Below are 21661 nucleotides of genomic sequence, written 5' to 3'. Positions count from 1 at the left end.
TTTAAGATTGAAGCATTAAATAATGGTAGGACTTCCTTGAGCAGCCTGGTAGGAATGGGGTCTAATAAGCATGTTGATGGTTTGGATGAAGTAACTAATGAAAATAACTCAGACAGAACAATCGGAGAGAAAGAGTCTAACCAAATACCGGCATCACTGAAAGCAGCCAAAGATAACGATACATCTTTGGGATGGTTATGAGTAATTTTTTCTCTAATAGTCAAAATTTTGTTAGCAAAGAAAGTCATGAAGTCATTACTAGTTAAAGTTAATGGAATACTCAGCTCAATAGAGCTCTGACTCTTTGTCAGCCTGGCTACAGTGCTGAAAAGAAACCTGGGGTTGTTCTTATTTTCTTCAATTAGTGATGAGTAGAAAGATGTCCTAGCTTCACGAAGGGCTTTCTTATAGAGCAACAAACTCTTTTTCCAGGCTAAGTGAAGATCTTCTAAATTAGTGAGACGCCATTTCCTCTCCAACTTACGGGTTATCTGCTTTAAGCTACGAGTTTGTGAGTTATACCACGGAGTCAGACACTTCTGATTTAAAGCTCTCTTTTTCAGAGGAGCTACAGCATCCAAAGTTGTCTTCAATGAGGATGTAAAACTATTGACAAGATACTCTAACTCCCTTACAGAGTTTAGGTAGCTACTCTGCTCTATGTTGGTATATGACATTAGAGAACATAAAGAAGGAATCATATCCTTAAACCTAGTTACAGCGCTTTCTGAAAGACTTCTAGTGTAATGAAACTTATTCCCCACTGCAGGGTAGTCCATCAGGGTAAATGTAAATGTTATTAAAAAATGATCAGACAAAAGGGAGTTTTCAGGGAATACTGTTAAGTCTTCTATTTCCATACCATAAGTCAGAACAAGATCTAAAATATGATTAAAGTGGTGGGTGGACTCATTTACTTTTTGAGCAAAGCCGATAGAGTCTAATAATAGATTAAATGCAGTGTTGAGGCTGTCATTCTCAGCATCTGTGTGGATGTTAAAATCGCCCACTATAATTATCTTATCTGGGCTAAGCACTAAGTCAGACAAAAGGTCTGAAAATTCACAGAGAAACTCACAGTAACGACCAGGTGGACGATAGATAATAACAAATAAAACTGGTTTTGGGACTTCCAATTTGGATGGACAAGACTAAGAGACAAGCTTTCAAATGAATTAAAGCTCTGTCTAGGTTTTTGATTAATTAATAAGCTGGAATGGAAGATTGCTGCTAATCCTCCGCCCCGGCCCGTGCTACGAGCATTCTGACAGTTAGTGTGACTCGGGGGTGTTGACTCATTTAAACTAACATATTCATCCTGCTGTAACCAAGTTTCTGTTAGGCAGAATAAATCAATACGTTGATCAATTATTATATCATTTACCAACAGGGACTTAGAAGAAAGAGACCTAATGTTTAATAGACCACATTTAACTGTTTTAGTCTGTGGTGCAATTGAAGGTGCTATATTATTTTTTCTTTTTGAATTTTTATGCTTAAATAGATTTTTGCTAGTTATTGGTGGTCTGGGAGCAGGCACCGTCTCTACGGGGATGGGGTAATAAGGGGATGGCAGGGGGAGAGAAGCTGCAGAGAGGTGTATAAGACCACAGCTCTGCCTCCTGGTCCCAACGCTAGACAGTCACAGTTTGGAGGATCCCAAAAAATTGGCCAGATTTCTAGAAATGAGAGCTGCTCCCTCTAAAGTGGGATGGATGCCGTCTCTCCTAACAAGACCAGGTTTTCCCCAGAAGCTTTGCCAATTATCAATGAAGCCCACCTCATTTTTTGGACACCACTCAGACAGCCAGCAATTCAAGGAGAACATGCGGCTAAACATGTCACTCCCGGTCTGATTGGGGAGGGGCCCAGAGAAAACAACAGAGTCCGACATTGTTTTTGCAAAGTTACACACCGATTCAATGTTAATTTTAGTGACCTCCGATTGGCGTAACCGAGTGTCATTACTGCCGACGTGAATTACAATCTTACCAAATTTACGCTTAGCCTTAGCCAGCAATTTCAAATGTCCTTCGATGTCGCCTGCTCTGGCCCCCGGAAGACAATTGACAATGGTTGCTGGTGTCGCTAACTTCACATTTCTCAAAACAGAGTCGCCAATAACCAGAGTTTGATCCTCGGCGAGTGTATCGTCGAGTGGGGAAAAACGGTTAGAGATGTGAACGGGTTGACGGTGTACACGGGGCTTCTGTTTAGGGCTACGCTTCCTCCTCACAGTCACCCAGTCAGCCTGCCTTCCCGACTGCACGGGGTCTGCCAGGGGGGAACTAACGGCGGCTAAGCTACCTTGGTCCGCACCGACTACAGGGGCCTGGCTAGCTGTAGAATTTTCCACGGTGCGGAGCCGAGCCTCCAATTCGCCCAGCCTGGCCTCCAAAGCTACGAATAAGCTGCACTTATTACAAGTACCGTTACTGCTAAAAGAGGCCGAGGAATAACTAAACATTTCACACCCAGAGCAGAAAAGTACGGGAGAGACAGGAGAAGCCGCCATGCTAAAACGGCTAAGAGCTAGTAGCTACGCTAAGCTAGCGGATTCCCAAACAGGGAATCCGACACTAGACAGGCTGTGGAGCAGCACAGGTAACGCACGACAACAGTGCTAAAATAAAATAAAAATCCACTAGACAGGCTGTGGAGCAGCACAGGTAACGCACAACAGTGCTAAAAAATAAAATAAAAATAAAAATCCACTGGACAGGCTGTGGAGCAGCACAGGCAACGCACGACAACAGTGCTAAAACAAAATAAAAATCCACTAGACAGGCTGTGGAGCAGCACAGGTAACGCACGACAACAGTGCTAAAAAAAATAAAATCAAAATCAAAATCCACTGGACAGGCTGTGGAGCAGCACAGGTAACGCACGACAACAGTGCTAAAAAAAATAAAATCAAAATCAAAATCCACTGGACAGGCTGTGGAGCAGCACAGGTAACGCACGACAACGGTGCCAAAACAAAAAACCACTAGACAGGCTGTGGAGCAGCACAGGTAACGCACGACAACAGTGGTAAAAAATAAAATAAAAATCCACTGGACAGGCTGTGGAGCAGCACAGGTAACGCACGACAACAGTGCTAAAAAATAAAATAAAAATCCACTGGACAGGCTGTGGAGCAGCACAGGTAACGCACGACAACAGTGCTAAAAAATAAAATAAAATAAAAATCCACTGGACAGGCTGTGGAGCAGCACAGGTAACACACGACAACAGTGGTAAAAAATAAAATAAAAATCCACTGGACAGGCTGTGGAGCAGCACAGATAACACACGACAACAGTGCTAAAAAATAAAATAAAAATCCACTGGACAGGCTGTGGAGCAGCACAGGTAACACACGACAACAGTGGTAAAAAATAAAATAAAAATCCACTGGACAGGCTGTGGAACAGCACAGGTAGCACACGACAACAGTGGTAAAAAATAAAATAAAAATCCACTAGACAGGCTGTGGAGCAGCACAGGTAACACACGACAACAGTGCTAAAAAAAATAAAATCAAAATCCACTGGACAGGCTGTGGAGCAGCACAGGTAAAAATCCACTGAACAGGCTGTGGAGCAGCACAGGTAACACACGACAACAGTGCTAAAAAATAAAATAAAAATCCACTGGACAGGCTGTGGAGCAGCACAGGTAACGCACGACAACAGTGCCAAAAAACAAAACAAAAATCCACTGAACAGGCTGTGGAGCAGCACAGGTAACGCACGACAACAGTGCTAAAAAATAAAATAAAAATCCACTTAACAGGCTGTGGAGCAGCACAGGTAACACACGACAACAGTGCTAAAAAATAAAATAAAAATCCACTGAACAGGCTGTGGAGCAGCACAGGTAACGCACGACAACAGTGCTAAAAAATAAAATAAAAATCCACTGGACAGGCTGTGGAGCAGCACAGGTAACACATGACAACAGTGCTAAAAAATAAAATAAAAATCCACTGGACAGGCTGTGGAGCAGCACAGGTAAAAATCCACTGAACAGGCTGTGGAGCAGCACAGGTAACACACGACAACAGTGCTAAAAAATAAAATAAAAATCCACTGGACAGGCTGTGGAGCAGCACAGGTAACGCACGACAACAGTGCCAAAAAACAAAACAAAAATCCACTTAACAGGCTGTGGAGCAGCACAGGTAACGCACGACAACAGTGCTAAAAAATAAAATAAAAATCCACTGAACAGGCTGTGGAGCAGCACAGGTAACACACGACAACAGTGCTAAAAAATAAAATAAAAATCCACTGAACAGGCTGTGGAGCAGCACAGGTAACGCACAACAACAGTGCTAAAAAATAAAATAAAAATCCACTGAACAGGCTGTGGAGCAGCACAGGTAACACACGACAACAGTGCTAAAAAATAAAATAAAAATCCACTGAACAGGCTGTGGAGCAGCACAGGTAACGCACGACAACAGTGCTAAAAAATAAAATAAAAATCCACTGGACAGGCTGTGGAGCAGCACAGGTAACACACGACAACAGTGCTAAAATAAAATAAAAATCCACTGGACAGGCTGAGGAGCAGCACAGGTAACGCACGACAACAGCGCTAAAATAAAATAAAAATCCACTAGGCAGGCTGTGGAGCAGCACGACAACAGTGCTAAAAAATAAAATAAAAATAAAAACAAAAGCGTTAGCAAGCTAGTTAGCTTGCCAACGCTGATGAAGGTTAGCTGATAAAAGTGCTCCGTCGCGATGCTTCGACCGTTAGAGGTCTTCTTTAGGCGTTGGAGCACGGTGAAAAAGTAAAAAAAAGTAAAAAAAGTCTTGAAAAAGACTGTTAATTCAAAGAACTCAAACAGCTCAGTTCAAACAGCTAACAGATACAGCAGAACATATATCAATCAATCAATTTTTTTTTTATATAGCGCCAAATCACAACAAACAGTGTGTGATTTATCACATTTATCACTTCATGCAAGAATAAGCAAAATGGATGAAATCACTGTATTATTAATTTATAAGGCACATGTGTAAAGGAGTGAAGCTAACGAGCTAATTAATGTCACTATAAGGGCACAAAATGCAACTAAACTGCTTCTTTCAGCCACTGAACAGACAATCGTATGTGAGGTCAACGTATCACGCATGAAACATTTGAAAACCCAGTGTATCATTTATACATTTAAAACAAAAACACTGCTTTAGCCATCGGAAGCTAAGACCTAATTAATGGTTTTGTTACAAGAGCAAACCACTTCTTTGGGGAGGTGATGGTCTAGTGGTTAAGCGTTGGGCTTGAAACAAGAAGATCCTCGGTTCAAATCCCAGCCTGACCAGAAAAATCACTAAGGGCCCTTGGGCAAGGTCATTAATGCCCTAGTTGGTCCCGGTGTGTAGTGAGCGCCTTGCATGGCAGAAGCCTGACATCGGGATGAATGTAAGGCATTATTTGTTATTTATTTAATTTATTTAGGCACACATGGATCCCAGCAATTAACAAAACATACAAAGAAAGAAAAACAGAAAATAGTCCAACAAAGAAAAAGAGAAAATAGTCCAACAGCGCACCCATGTGGCCAACAGGGGTTATAGGCAAAAGCAAAGCTTGTAGATGCCTACCCCATTAACCAAAGAAATAAAAGATGTACATATGTATATAAAAATGTATACATGCATCCAGTTAAATCCAGTCCGAAAAGGAGTGGGGGGAAGCAAAAAACCCATTTATTCCCCTCAATCACTGCAACTCACGACACAATCCCAATGTTACCGAACATACTACATTCACAATACTGCAACTCATAGAGCACAAACTCATTTTTCTTCATCAGTCACGTATCATATATGGAGAAGGGGTGGTGGCCAAGTGGTTAATTCGCTTGGTTTCAGTTCAGAAGGTTCCGGATTCAAATCCCACCCCTGCCACATTTCTCCATGTAATGTGGAGTTGCGTCAGGAAGGGCATCCGGCGTAAAACTTGTGCCAATTCAACATGCAGATCCACCTTGGATTTGCTGTGGCGACCCCAAGTGCAAACAAGGGAGCAGCCGAAGGGACTTACTAGTCACGTATCATATATATGTACATATATGTCATATATAACATAATTTCTTTATATTGATATTTAAACTGAATAATATTTGGACATCGCTTGAGTTCCTCTGTCAGTTTATTCCATATTTTAGGGTCACAAATGGAGACACAGAAACCTTTCCTGGTCGTCCGAGCGTCAACAATTTTAAATTAATACAAGCCCCTTAGATTATATTTTCCCTCTCTCTCCGTGAAAAATTCTTGAATTCTAAAGGGCAGTTGCTTATTTTTATTTCTGTATTATTTATATTTTTTATTTATTTACTTTATACATTAATTGAACAGTCTTAAACGCAATCATAGCGTAGAGTTTTAATGTTTTAGATTTAATGAACAACGTGGGTGTGGGCTCAATAACCTGCATTGTGAATTGTTCTTAATGCTCTTTTTTGAAGAATGAATAATGGTTGCAATATAGTTTTATAATTGTTGCCCCAAACTTCAGCACAGTAAATCAGGTAGGGTGCAACCAATGAACAATACAGAGTATGAAGCGCTTTGCTATGAACATGCTTTGCTTTAACACTGCAATACTTTTTGATACTTTCTTTTGAATATGTTGAAAATGAGCTTTCCAATTAATTCTTTCATCAATAATGACACCTAAAAACTTATTCTCTTTGACCCGTTCGGCAAATTTTGTGATAATTCATTAATATCAAACCATCTCTTTAACATTATCATTTCAATTTCTAAATCAGATAATAACTGTTGCAAATTTTCTCCTGAACAAAAGAGGTTCATATCATCTGCAAAGAGAACTGCTTTAAACAGATCCGAAACTTTGCATAAATTATTGATTACAAAATCAATCATTTTGGTCCCAATGCATTTATTAGTTTACTCTAATTCTGTCAGCCCAGGTAGGTCAGATTACAGGTGTTTCACTTACAGCCACTGTAACCCTAACCCATGCATCACCTGCTGTCAAAGACTGGAAGACAGATTCTCAACAGCGGGTGACAACAAGGGCGGCATATGTACTGTCCGCTCGTGTTTATTACCGCTTGTGTTGCTTGGCACAGTCCAGTTACATCCTGATGTACTATATATGGTTAGCAGTGGCTCTCCTGCAACAAGCAGCAGAAGGCGCCCACCAGGTGAAAAGGCATAATGTCTCATGTTTTATATAACCAAGAGTAACAAAAGAAAAATTAAATTGGCAGTGACATGCTGGGTAATGCATGGCATCACAAAAACGAGAAGGCACTCACAGAGCACATGCCTCCACTAACACCACATATTCCCACCACCAATATACTTACTTTCACTTGTATTTAGCATCAGGTTTTGTAGGATTACAAGAGAACAGAAAGAGAAATGCAGGGTACACATATACTAATACAAAGTGAATTGACGCTTCTTTCTGTTGGCATATTTAAAAATATGTTCTTTTGACATTTCCTAATAATTTACCTAAATGCTCAGAAAATTTCATCAAAATTCGTACATAACTTTGAGTTAAATGTTATACAAATAATGAATATTTATGAGTTCAGTGGCATGAATATTTATATTCCATTCAACCATTCATACTATTCAACTCGGCTTCACCTCGATGAATGGTTTGTTCCAGCTTTCACCTCATGAAATATTCATTCCATTGAAAGAATGTAAAAATATTCATTATTTGTTTTATATAACAGCTAAAATAGATCCTTGCCATTTGATATTTTATTAATTTATAAACAACAGAAAAGGGTCTTACATTTTGGTGTTCCACTGTTGCTAAAGTCCAAATTGTGACGTGTAGTCCAGTGATGCTGTGCACTGACTTCGGACTTCCATTAAAAAAAGACTTTGTGTAGTTCCACAGTCCAGCCAAAAATCACATCAGCTTTTCATCTGAACAGCTCTTCATGCATCCAGATGGCATACAGCGGAGTGGATTTTGTGTGTGTGTGTTACAAGAATTAGCAGTGTCAGTTAGCTCGGTGTCTCCTGCACGTGCACACACACACGCAACCAGGTCTGCGCTTGTGCGCGCGTGTACTACGAAATAAAGACTGTGTTCATCCTCAGTGCAGTGAGAAAAAAAAATCATGTCAGAAATTAGTCCAGCTTTTCATTCTTTCTTCCTGCTAACAGTCTCCAGACAACGCAGTGGATTTGTTTTGTGTGTGTGTGTGCGTGCGTGCACGAGCCTGTGTGGGCACACAGACATGCTCATGTGTGCGCGAGCACGTGAGTGCACCAGTGCAATGGTACCAAATGTACAGAACCAAATTTGCACTCTAAATGGAACCAAACTACACTATAAATGCAATGAAACACAAATGGGACACATTAATCCATGTCATGTGACATACAAAGCACCAATCAAATGACAAGGATCCACTCAGCCGTTATATAAATATCTCTAACATTCTTCTGGATCCACAATCTAGGACAGGGGTGGCCAAGTTCGGTCCTCGAGAGCCACATTCCTGACACTCTTAGTTGTCTCCCTGCTCCAACACACCTGAATCCAATGAAAGGCTCATTAAAAGTCTGCTAACGACTGAAGTTTATTAAACAATTTTTGAATTAAATGTTGGTCTTATTTTATCAGTATTGATGAATGTTCTTCTAAAAACTGTAAAATGGATGCAGTGTTCCTCAGGGTTCAATTTTAGGTCCAGCACTTTTTACATTTACATGTTACCAGTAGGAAATATCATCAGGAGGCATGACATAAATTTTCACCGTTACTATGCTGATGGTACAGCTGTACACTAATATATCTCCTGATGACCCAGGATCGATTGATACACTTTCTGCTTTTACCCGAGGCCATCAAATATGGCCAATGTGTATTGCGAAGGCTTTGTGTCTGTCCATCTGTCTGTCTGTCTGTCTGTGCTTAGCATAAGTTCCTATTACTGCCATAGTGTTCAAATTTACAGGGAACATTCTTGGGACACAGACCTTGGACAAGTTCAAAGATGGTTAACCTGGATTATAAAAGGTTAAAAAGCTACATTCTGTTTCAATCTGTTTTGTTTTTGAGTGGCGGGCATGACAGCTAATCAGAGTAGAGCTGTACTGTGATGTCAGTGGCTGGTCTCTCCAAAACTGCTTTGTTTTATGTGATTATATGCATGTTTCTCAGATATTATGTAAAAGTTAGTGAGAAAGAAACACTTCTAAAACTGAAAACGCTGTTTTTGGATTGATTAATTGAGAAGAAGTTAACGACACTACCAAACACATAAGTGTCATATAAGTGTCAAACAGTTTCTAAATATACACCACAATATCCTTCATCATAGGTTAAACAGCAGGTTATCAGTAGTTTAGGAATGTGACTACTTCACCGGGATAATTCCCTACCCTTTATGACAAATGAAGCAGGTCCATTAGCGCACAAAAGGTGTGTCTCCCCTTACATGGGCCTGATGGCTGAAAGTCTTCTCTGAAAAACTAGGCAATTGGAATAAAATACCTTAAAAAACCTAATAAAAAGATTAATCTGTTTAAACCTGTGGGGTCCGAAGGCATTTTTTGGACAGTTCACTCGCCTGGCATGAATGTTTTATTACTGCTGGTAAAAGCTCGCCCTGCATCCAACAATCAAGTGGTATGTCTCTTTTTTTCTCAGGACAACCTGTACTTTCAGAATATATACAACCCCTGGCAATAATTATGGAATCACCGGCCTCGGAGGATGTTCATTCAGTTGTTTAATTTTGTAGAAAAAAAGCAGCTCACAGACATGACACAAAACTAAAGTAATTTCAAATGGCAACTTTCTGGCTTTAAGAAACACTATAAGAAATCAAGAAAAAAAAAATTGTGGCAGTCAGTAACGGTTACTTTTTTAGACCAAGCAGAGGGAAAAAAATATGGAATCACCCTGTAAATTTTCATCCCCAAAACTAACACATGCATCAAATCAGATCTGCTCATTAGTCTGCATCTAAAAAGGAGTGATCACACCTTGGAGAGCTGTTGCACCAAGTGGACTGACATGAATCATGGCTCCAACACGAGAGATGTCAGTTGAAACAAAGGAGAGGATTATCAAACTCTTAAAAGAGGGTAAATCATCACGCAGTGCTGCAAAAGATGTTGGTTGTTCACAGTCAGCTGTATCTAAACTCTGGACCAAATACAAACAACATGGCAAGGCTGTTAAAGGCAAACATACTGGTAGACCAAGGAAGACATCAAAGCATCAAGACAGAAAACTTAAAGCAATATGGCTCAAAAATCGAAAATGCACAACAAAACAAATGAGGAATGACTGGGAGGAAACTGGAGTCAACGTCTGTGACCGAACTGTAAGAAACCGCCTAAACGAAATGGGATTTACATACAGAAAAGCTAAACGAAAGCCATCAATAACACCTAAACAGAAAAAACAAGGTTACAATGGGCTAAGGAAAAGCAATCGTGGACTGTGGATGACTGGATGAAAGTCATATTCAGTGATGAATCTCGAATCTGCAGTGGGCAAGGTGATGATGCTGGAACTTTTGTTTGGTGCCGTTCCAATGAGATTTATAAAGATGACTGCCTGAAGAGAACATGTAAATTTCCACAGTCATTGATGATATGGGGCTGCATGTCAGGTAAAGGCACTGGGGAGATGGCTGTCATTACATCATCACTAAATGCACAAGTTTACGTTGATATTTTGGACACTTTTCTTATCCCATCAATTGTTTTTCAAGATGATAATGCATCTTGCCATAGAGCAAAAACTGTGAAACATTCCTTGCAAAAAGACACATAGGGTCAATGTCATGGCCTGCAAATAGTCCGAATCTTAATCCAATTGAAAATCTTTGGTGGAAGTTGAAGAAAATGGTCCATGACAAGGCTCCAACCTGCAAAGCTGATCTGGCAACAGCAATCAGAGAAAGTTGGAGCCAGATTGATGAAGAGCACTGTTTGTCACTCATTAAGTCCATGCCTCAGAGACTGCAAGATGTTATAAAAGCCAGAGGTGGTGCAACAAAATACTAGTGATGTGTTGGAGTGTTCTTTTGTTTTTCATGATTCCATAATTTTTTCCTCAGAATTGAGTGATTCCATATTTTTTTCTCTCTGCTTGGTCTAAAAAAGTAACCATTACTGACTGCCACAATTTTTTTTCCTGATTTCTTATAGTGTTTCTTAAAGCCAGAAAGTTGCCATTTGAAATGACTTTAGTTTTGTGTCATGTCTGTGATCTGCTTTTTTTCTACAAAATTAAACAACTGAATGAACATCCTCCGAGGCCAGTGATTCCATAATTTTTGCCAGGGGTTGTATGCTATAGTGGTGTTTTATAAGCGTAAAGCCGCGTTCACACCGGGCGCGACGCAAGCGACAGCTTGCCATGTAATCCCTATGGAAGGATGCGTTGTGGCACCAAGCCACGCAACGCAACGCAATGGATGTAAATAAAGTAACGCAAATTAAGCTATTTTGAGCGATTGGCACATTTGTGGCGTGATATTGCATCGCGTCGTGTTGCCCTCCTCCCCAAGTTGAAAAATCTGAACTTTTTGCGATGACCATTCAGGGACTGGGTATGTAGTGACGTGGAGAGGTCTGGAGTTTGACTGAGTTGGATGCGAACATGTCCTGTCTCTGATAGCCAGCCTGTGAGCAGGACTTATGTCCCTTTTGTCCTTTATTTCACAATTATGACAGAGTTTTGGGGGGAAGAGCGAGCAGCAGCCCCGCAGCAGCCCCACAGCAGTGGACAGTTTTTTTTTTTACATGCGCGCACGAGCGAATCGTCTGTGAAGATTATTTTATTTATTAATTACACAGATGTATAATAAAACAAATGGTGACTGGTTTATAAACACAATTATGACAGAGAGCGAGCAGCAGCCCCACAGCAGCGGCAGCGGACAGCTTTTCTTTTTTTTATTGTTTACATGTGCGTGCATAAATGGGACAGGAGGTCCTCAAACTGGGTCCTGCAGAGGCGGAAGGACCGCTGAAAGCGGCCGTCATCCAGACGCAGCTCCTGCAGCAAATAATAATACTCCCTGAATTTGGAACGTCTCATGAAGATGTTGTGAACCCAGGGACGGCGCCGCTGGCGACGTTTGTCAGCTTTCCACAGCACAGCAACTTGCTCCGTGTGATCAAGGTCCGCCATGTTAACTTGACTGACAACTGGAGCCGGCAAGCGGAATGGAAGCTCCTCCTATTTGATGACGCACTGGGGCGAATTTTCACAGCGAAAGCAGAGCAACACACCGGGCGATGGTGGCGCGTCCGTCGCGACACGCCCGGTGTGAATGCGGCTAAAGAAAGGTTTATAATCAGAAATAAGAAAAGAAAAAATAAAGTGGAAAATAATTTTCACACACATTTCTTCAAAACACACAGCAAACTACAATAAGCAACTATTTTGACACTTTATAAAGGTATGGGATCTCCTGTAGAACAGAATGTACAAAATAAATGCTCTAACAATAAACACAAATGCACATTGTGAACAATATATATATATATATATATATAATGGTCTATGCATTTTGTTTGTCTTTATGCCACATCTCAAAGCAATTTCTGTCTGCTATTACACAAAGGCTTGAGTTCCTGCACTGTAAACAACCTCTCTTCACAGTTTGAGGCCCTGTTAACACCCCTCCCCCCTCCTTTCATTCATATGTGTAAATGGCACTTTACAGCCTCCCCGGTAAGGTCTATTCCAGAGTACTGGAGAGGAGAATTCGACCGATGGTCGAACCTCGGATTCAGGAGGAGCAGTGTGGTTTTCATCCTGGTCGCGGCACACTGGACCAGCTCTACACGCTCCATCGGGTGCTCGAGGGTTCATGGGAGTTCGCCCAACCAGTCCACATGTGTTTTGTGGATCTGGAGAAGGCGTTCGACCGTGTCCCTCGGGGCACCCTATGGGGAGTGCTCCGGGAGTACGGGGTCCGGGGTCCTTTGCTAAGGGCTATCCGGTCCCTGTACGACCGCAGCAGGAGCTTGGTTCACATTGCCGGTAGTAAGTCAAACCTGTTTCCTGTGCACCTTGGCCTCCACCACGGCTGCGCTTTGTTACCGGTTCTGTTCATTATTTTTATGGACAGAATTTCTAGGTGCAGCCAGGGTGTAGAGGGGGTCTGGTTTGAGAACCACAGAATCTCGTCTCTGCTGTTTGCGGACGATGTGGTTCTGTTGGCTTCGCCAAATCAGGACCTTCAGCATGCACTGGGGCGGTTTGCAGCCGAGTGTGAAGCATCCGGGATGAGAATCAGCACCTCCAAATCCGAGGCCATGGTTCTCGACCGGAAAAAGGTGCTTTGCCCTCTTCAGGTCGGTGGCGTGTCCTTGCCTCAAGTGGAGGAGTTTAAGTATCTTGGGGTCTTGTTCACGAGTGAGGGACGGATGGAGCGTGAGATCGATAGACGGATCGGTGCAGCATCTGCAGTGATGCGGTCGCTGTATTGGACCGTCGTGGTGAAGAGAGAGCTGAGTAGGGCGGCAAAGCTCTCGATTTACAGATCGATCTACGTTCCGATCCTCACCTATGGTCATGAGATTTGGCTCATGACCGAAAGAACAAGATCGTGAGTACAAGCGGCCGAGATGAGTTTCCTCTGCAGGGTGGCTGGGCGCTCCCTTAGAGATAGGGAGAGGAGCTCGGTCACTTGGGAGGAGCTCGGAGTCGAGCCACTGCTCCTCCACGTCGAAAGGAGTCAGTTGAGGTGGCTCGGGCATCTTTTCCGGATGCCCCCTGGACGCCTCACTGGAGAGGTGTTCGGAGCACGTCCCATTAGAAGGAGGCCCCGGGGAAATCCCAGGATACGCTGGAGGGACTATATCTCTCGGCTGGCTTGGGAACGCCCCGGGGTTCCCCCGGAGGAGCTGGGGGAGGTGTGTGTGGATCGGGAGGTCTGGGCGGCTTTGCTTGATCTACTGCCCCCGCGACCCGACTCCGGATAAAGCGGAAGAAAATGGATGGATGGATGACACTTTACAAGTGAGAGAGGCTTATTCAACAATTCCTGGCCAAGTACTAAATCATTTCTCCCAGTGACACTCTTTGGTCGACCATGTGAGGTTGTATGAGGCCTTCTTACGCTGATCACCTTCAGACACAGCTCCTGCAGCAAATAATGATACTATGCTCAACGTTGCACTTTTACACATGGAGCCAGCAGCCACTGGGCGATTCAAACAGCATTCAAATGCCAAAGAGTAACACACTGCTTCTACAAACGATCTTTGGTCTACCATGTGAAACTGCTCTGCCCTATGATTGGATATTGGAGAAACCATGTGACGGTGAACCAATTCCGATTAGACACTCACATTGCACACGTCATCACACAGCTTCTATGAGGAGTACAAAGATGGTGGATGGCTGGCTTGAAAGTCCACGGAGTTAACTTTTCAGCAAAAAAAAGTAAGTTTCTATCTCAAATCATTAAAAGGTTATGTATAATTTAGCAAAACTTGCACTCAGCCATCATATACAACGGCATCGACCCCAGAGAGTTAAGAAAACTTACAATGCATGATCGTGAAACATCTCTAAATAACATCTTAAGATCAGGAACATCATAAAAATTCACACGAATGTGAGCAAAACCAACACATTCAAGCAGAACATGTTTCACTGTAAGTACGCAATTACACGGTATACCAAAACATGGGTCGTCTGTAGGGCTGTCACGATTAGGAATTTCTGGAGACGATTAATTGTCAGACAAATAATTGCGATTGATGAATATATTGTCTATTTTTTTTTTTTTTTCCCCTTCTTTATATTCTACTATTGTAGTATAATTACACAACTCTGGAAGAACGTTTGGCTTCTGTGAGTGGAGAAACTGGGAATGGTGCAACATTTTTATTTTTATCTTCATTTTACATACAGTCCCAACTTTTTCTGAATTGTGGTTGTTTCTGTTGCATTTCTGAAATTGTTTCTCCTCATCAGTCACGTTTTGTGCTTAAACACTGCATTAAGCCCATATTGAACAAACAAATACCTTTGGAAAGTAACAGCTGTTAAAGTTCAGAGTTCTCACCTGCTTTTTGTGATCTGTGCGTCTGAACATCACCACAGCTTCTCCATGTCGGGTTTTTTTTTTTTTTTTTGTGGCTCAGTTCATTCATATATTCTCATTTTTTAAATATGTTTTTAAAGCTATTTGACTGTTTATTTCATCTCATGAGCTCATAAATTCAGCATACGACGCGCACATGGTGTGAACAGGACGGTAACGGCAGAATCACACCTTTAGAGAAAGTTCAGAGAGAAGTAAAGGCAGCTTCACCTTTTGGGTTTTTTTTTTTTAACTTGTTCACGCGGGTTAAAATCCTCTCTGCTCCACGTTCGCTGCGCACTGATGGTTCTCAGACTGTAACGTGTCGTCTGTTGCAAGTAAATATGCATGTGTCAAGTCCCATAATCCCATAATGTTTGCCATAAGTTTCTAAAATAATTGTTAATCTTTGGCTTTAGATCCGTGTAGGGTATGTGTATTTCTGTTACGTCCATAGCAAGAGCTCCTTTTGCCAACTTGTCAGTTTTTTCATTTCCCTTAATGCCTGTATGACTAGGTATCCAGGCAAATATGACTTGCTTACCTAATGCACCAATTGTATACAAAGTTTCCAAAACCTGAACAATATACAGATGTGTATAGGTTTTGCCCTGCAAAGCCGACAAACTAGACAGACAGACAACAAAATGTCTTTGGTTAGTGTCCGCAATAACACCCAAAGCCTTTTCAGGGCAAACAACTCGGCTGTATATATAGAAGAACTGTCTGGCAATCTAATTTGCCTTTGAAGAGGGCCACTTACACAAGCTGCCCCAGCTTTGTTCTGGTCTTTTGACCCATCTGTACAGATCTCACAATAATGTCTGTATTTATACCTCATTTCTCCAAATTCATTCAAAAAGATTAAATCATTGGTACAAATCTTTTTAAATGATCTTAGTGATAAATCAATTACTGGGTCAATGAGCTTCCAAGGGGGAATATTAGGTATGCAGAAAGAAGCTATATTAGTAGTACTGAGTATGCATAATAGAGCGTCCTCATTACGTAAACCAAAAGGTTTAATAACCGACGGCCTAGTAGTATAGAAATTAGAATATCGTGACATAAAGGTACCATCATACGTCGGATTACAACAGTTATTTTTTTAATTTAATTGCGTAGTGAAGAGATAAATTTTCTAATCTTAAATGTAACAGTAGTTCATTTGCCTCCACATAAAGGCTTTGCATAGGAGAGGTACGAAATGCTCCTAGACAAAGTCGGAGACCTTGATTCTGAATTGGTTTCAAGCTGTCAAGGTAAGACTTACGGGCAGAGCCATAAACTGCACAACCATAATCCAGTTTAGGTCTAACTAGAGATCTATAGAGGCGGAGGAGTACAATGCGATCAGCACCCCAATCCATTTTTGACACAACCCTTACCAGGGCTAAGGCTTTAAGGCATTTCTGCGTTACGTAATCAATATGTGCTTTAAAAGTAAGTTTATTATCAAAGAGTAGGCCAAGATATTTAGTCTGACAAACCACAGGAATAATAGTGCCATGTAGTTTAACATCCGAATCAGGGTGCACTGATCGTTTAGCACAAAACACTGTTTTTGGAACCTAATAACGCCTCTGAACTTAGTTACAAGACATTTCGCAGATGTTAGCATGGTGACATCAGAGGTTGATAACTAGCTGCAAAACTGTTTCGTTTGTGTGTAAATAAATCCTCTTTATCATATATTATGTAAAAGCTCAAAGCTCTGTTTTTGTAACCTGTTAACACCTCTGGAGTCATTTACAAGACATTTTGTAGATGTTAGCGTGCATGCTAACATCCACTAACTCAAAGCCAACTTCCTATGGAGTTAAATTTGTCTCATTAATACCTGCAAATGGACAGAGGGTGATCTACATATCGTCACCTTCCAACAATAATGGCCTAAGTCATGTTTTCATGTTTTTGAGAAAACACAAGAGCTTCAGTGGCTGAGTAGAGTTTTTTTTTTTTCCTGAAGCAGTCGCGATTTTGAAAAGCTTCTAAAATTACCTAAGTCACATACTCTTTTGACTTAGGCAAAATAATATGGCCTAAGTCACACTTTTGAGATAGGCCATCATACAACTGGGGTGGAATTGCATGAGCTCCTCAACTGAAGATTTAAGCGATTTTACCAGAGGTGGCTAGCATTAGTGCAGCAGATAACAGAATATTTACAGAGGAATCCTTCAAATGGTGATACATGCACCAAATCTGGCCTAAGTACACCTTAGATATTACTCTTTTGAAAAAAATGACGGACCACTTGAATTTTCAATAGGTGGCCACGAAGGGGTCAATTCAAGAATTACATAGGGGTCAAAATATAAAAATGCTCCAGTCATATTAAAATGATACCACATTATTTGTCTGATTGTAAAGATTCCAAAAAGGTATAGTTTGGACTATCTATGACTGAATTCTATAGAGTTATTGGGTAAAAACAACAAGAATGGTGACAAAGTTCAGTTTCAGTTTGTACAGGGGTCAAAAGTTAGAGTTGCTCCAATTTTGCTCAAAGGTGATGCAAATTATTGGTTGAGTTAATAGGGTTTCAAAAAGGAATAGTTTGCACCATGTATCATGCTTAGTTATCACGTTATGGGGTAAAATATGTTACATGTCATAGAATTCAATGGACGTCAACATATCTGACCTTTACTTTAGAGACCAAGTATTCAACACAGTCAAAACTATTCTATTTATTAATCCAAGTAGTTCAATCAGCAAGTTACACCATGTTTTTACTAAAATTGGAGCAACTTTAACTTCTGACCCCTGTACAAACTGAAATTGACCTTTGTCACCATTCTTAAGGTTTTTACCCCATAACTCCATAACATTCAGTCTTAGATAGTCCAAACTATACCTTTTTGGAATCTTTATGATCAGACAAATAATGTGGTATAGTTTTCAACATGACTGGAGCATTTTTATATTTTAACCCCTGTGAAATTCTTCAATTGACCCCTACGTGGCCGCCTATTGAAAATTCAAGTGGCCCAATGGTTTTTGCAAAAGAGCAATGTCTAAGAAGAATTTGTGCTGGATTTGGCGCTTGTATCACCATGTGAAGTATTGTTTCAGTTATTTGCTGCACTACATCATAGGGAGATGATTTATGCAAAACAGAATTCACTTTTGTGAAAATGACAGGCCATTTATTTTATTAGGTGACGATATATATTCCTTGATTTGCACAACTTTGCTCTTAAAACTTAAATATTGTGTTTGAAGGATTGACAGAGGGGCTTTATTGAATATGTACAAATTGTACGTAAGACAGTAGGATCTTAATAATTAACTAAACAACAATATAAAGAACACAATGCTCATACGGCTGAGGGTATTTTATCATTTCATTATATTTCTAGATATTAAGTCATGGATGGCAGAGATCTTTCTTCAGAAAGTCATTGCAAAACTGAAAACACTGGCATTAAATTCATGTCAAGTTAAAAATTTAGGAGTCTTTGACCCAGATCTAAGTTTTTAACCACATACTACAAATGTAACAAAAACAGCATTTTAGCATATGAATAACATTACTAAAGTGAAACAATTTCTGTCTCAAGCCACTGCAGAGACACTGATTTATGCTTTCATTCCAAGCACATTGGCTTATTGTAATGCTCATCTTCCTGGTCTTCCTAACTTAACTTATTTACAATTATTACAACATTCAACCGCCCCTTTACTGACAAGGAGCAGAAGGACAGCTCGCAGTACACCCATTTTAAAGTCTCTGCCTTAGTTTTCTATCAGCTTTAGAATTGATTTTAAGATGTTTACTGGTTTATACATCTCTTAAAGCTCTTGGTCTCATGTAGCAGACTTGGTTTTGGCCTATGAACCATGTAGAACCGTCAGATCTTCTGATGCTTGCCTCTTCATGATCCCAAAAGTCAAAACTAAAACCCATTGTGAGGCAGTTTTTATATATATATATATATATATATATATATATATATATATATATATAACTATGGCCCATGTTTGTGGAACAGCCTGCCTGGTTGAAGAGAGGCAGAGACTGTTGATATATTTTTAAAAGCAAACTGAAGTCCTATCTTTTCAGTCTGGCTCTTAACTAAATTTTACCTCTCCATTCATTCATAGGTCATCTGGTTTCTGATGGGTGGGATTGTTGGTTGTGGTTTATTGTAAAAGCACTGTGTTGCATTTTCTTTGAAAAAATTCTGCACAAATGAAGTCTCACTGATTGACTGACTGAATGATTCTCCTGGGTCCTGGATCAAAAATATATTCCAGACCTATTTCAAAATAGAATCCCTCATTTTCTATGACATGATCTATCTGCTCACCAAATGTCATTGAAATCTGTTCATTCTTGTTTGCATTATCCTAACAGTGAAAACAGTACCTCCTCGTGGGGGTGGGGGGTGGTAACAACGTTTTCTTAAAATCTTTAAAAAATTAAAAAATAAAAAAATAAAAATTTTATGTAATTTGAGGAGCAACAACAAATACTGATGTCCAGTGTAATGCACTGAATATATTGTTTGTTACTTCTGTGCATGTGTGAAAATCTTGGTGGAAACAGAGAACTTTAACTACACATTCTGAATGTTTCCCCTTCTCTCAGTTTGCTCTCCAAATGACTCGGTCTCCTCAAAATGTGAATGAATGAATCTGAGTCATTTCATTACTTTTCAGCTGAGATACAGACCGCATGCTCATTTAGATCAGCTTGAACATCTTAAATTATTCTTAGATTCTCCCTAGACATTGATTGCCTGGAACACATTCTGAATATGTCCCACATTTATACAAGCTCACAACTTCAATCAAGTTAATCAGATTTATTTTTCCCTTTTCTAAAATATAAAATACAGCTTCAGCAAATAAAAGCAAATCACTGTTTTAAATCTATGCTGTGGGAAAACATGTTGGCTGTTGACACTAATCGGGTAACTGGGAAGATGACAACAGATTTGAACGCTCAGAACGCCAGGCGTGGAAACTCCGAGTTCCCAGTTTCACGAATGCAGCATAACGCTTTGATCCAGTCCGCCTCGACCTGTCGAGTTTGGAGAGTTCACTTTCTAGAGAAGAAATACATTTGGAGAGAGACCGTTTTATAATACATGGCAGGTGTTACTTACCATAACAGAGGCCATTGTTAGCAGTAACAGGCAGCCCTGTGGGAAGAACGGAGGTTAGCCGCTGCTGTCAAACAGACCGCCCTCAGTGGCAGCTGTGCCAGACCCGACCTGTCGAAAACCGATCCACCACTGGCTTTCTGTGATACCGCTTCACTGTGAATGTTCAAAAGTTACTATTCAGAACTCTTTCAAGACCGTTTTGTGATTGCATAAGTGAAATAAACTAGCATTAGCTACTTAAGCGCTAACTGCAACTGTAGGCTGGGCATCAGTGTTGTGTTGCATTCACGTAAAAATACGGAAAAAGGAACTTCCTAGTGAACAGCGATTGTCTGTTGGGCGTCTTTAGCATACAAGCATGTGTGTCGTGTGCCCAAGCAATAAAACAGTTGTGACAAAGAGAAATCCAAAACCATTTTTGGCATTATGCAATATCAAAATCAAAAATAAAAGAAATAATACTAGTTGTACAAAAATGTCCAGAAGGAGACTGCCCAGACTGATGAAGAAAAGGCCGAAGTGCTGGCAAACTTCTTCACTAACGTATTCACTGAGGAGCCCATAGGGCCCATTCAGGAGCTGCCTCTTAGAACAGATTCCTTGCTTGAGTATATTGAAATAACTCCGGATCTGGTAAAAATAAACTAAATGCACTCAATGTAAAATCCTGTGGACAATCTCAATCCAAGACTAATGAAAGAGTTGACGGACACCCTGTGTGTCCCATTATCTCTCATATTTCTCATATTCGGCCAATCAGTCAACTCACATTCTACCACAGAAGTGGAAAGAAGCAAACGTGACCGCTATCTTCAAAAAAAGTGACAAAAGAGACCCTGGAAACTATCGGCCAGTAATCTTAACTTGTACCACATGCAAATTGCTTGAGTCCATCATAAGGGATGAAATTATGGAGCATATGAAAAATCAACTCCTTTTCAGCAACCGTCAGTTTGGAGTCATTAGGTGGAAGGTCCACACCACCACAGTTTCCACATGTATTGGGCAAAGGGACTGAATTAATTGATGATGGTGAAAGTTTCATGGACTTCATGGACTTCATGAAGGCATTTGACAAAGTGCCTCACTGCAGATGATCAAAAGTAAGGTCTCAGAGCATACAAGGGCGTATTCTTCAGTGGACTGAGTCCTTCTTGAATGGTTGACTGCAGAGAACAATGGTAAATGGAGCAAAATCAACATGGAGAGATGTCACAAGTGGCATACCCCAAGGGTCAGTCCTCGGACCACTGCTGTTTGTCATATACATTAATGATCTGCCGGACGATGTGAACTCATATGTATATTTATTTGCGGATGACACAAAACTGTTCCATAAGGCAAATGACTAGGAGGACAAAGCCTTATTCTAGCAAGATTTGGACAGACTAGTTGTATGGTTTGAGAGGTGGTTATTGAAGTTTCATCATGCAAGGTAATGAAGGATGTAAGAGGAATCGTGACATATTCTACTTCA

At 40.6% G+C, this 21661-nt stretch overlaps 1 protein-coding gene across 1 annotated transcript in view; it reads right to left on the bottom strand.

The window, feature by feature from the left end:
- Window positions 1-20331, bottom strand: part of LOC117514868 (POC1 centriolar protein homolog B-like) — a 137553-nt gene extending 117222 nt beyond the window's left edge. The window contains exon 1 of the mRNA XM_034175445.1: window positions 20185-20331. Within this exon, the coding sequence (XP_034031336.1) occupies window positions 20185-20199 (15 nt within the window). The 5' untranslated portion in view covers window positions 20200-20331. The remainder of the gene's footprint in view (window positions 1-20184) is intronic.
- Window positions 20332-21661: the final 1330 nt, after the last annotated feature.

This window comes from Thalassophryne amazonica, chromosome 8, assembly GCF_902500255.1.
Source record: "Thalassophryne amazonica chromosome 8, fThaAma1.1, whole genome shotgun sequence".
Taxonomy (NCBI): Eukaryota; Metazoa; Chordata; class Actinopteri; order Batrachoidiformes; family Batrachoididae; genus Thalassophryne; species Thalassophryne amazonica.
Note: the sequence above shows the minus strand (reverse complement) of the source record. Positions and strands in the feature narration are given on the sequence as shown.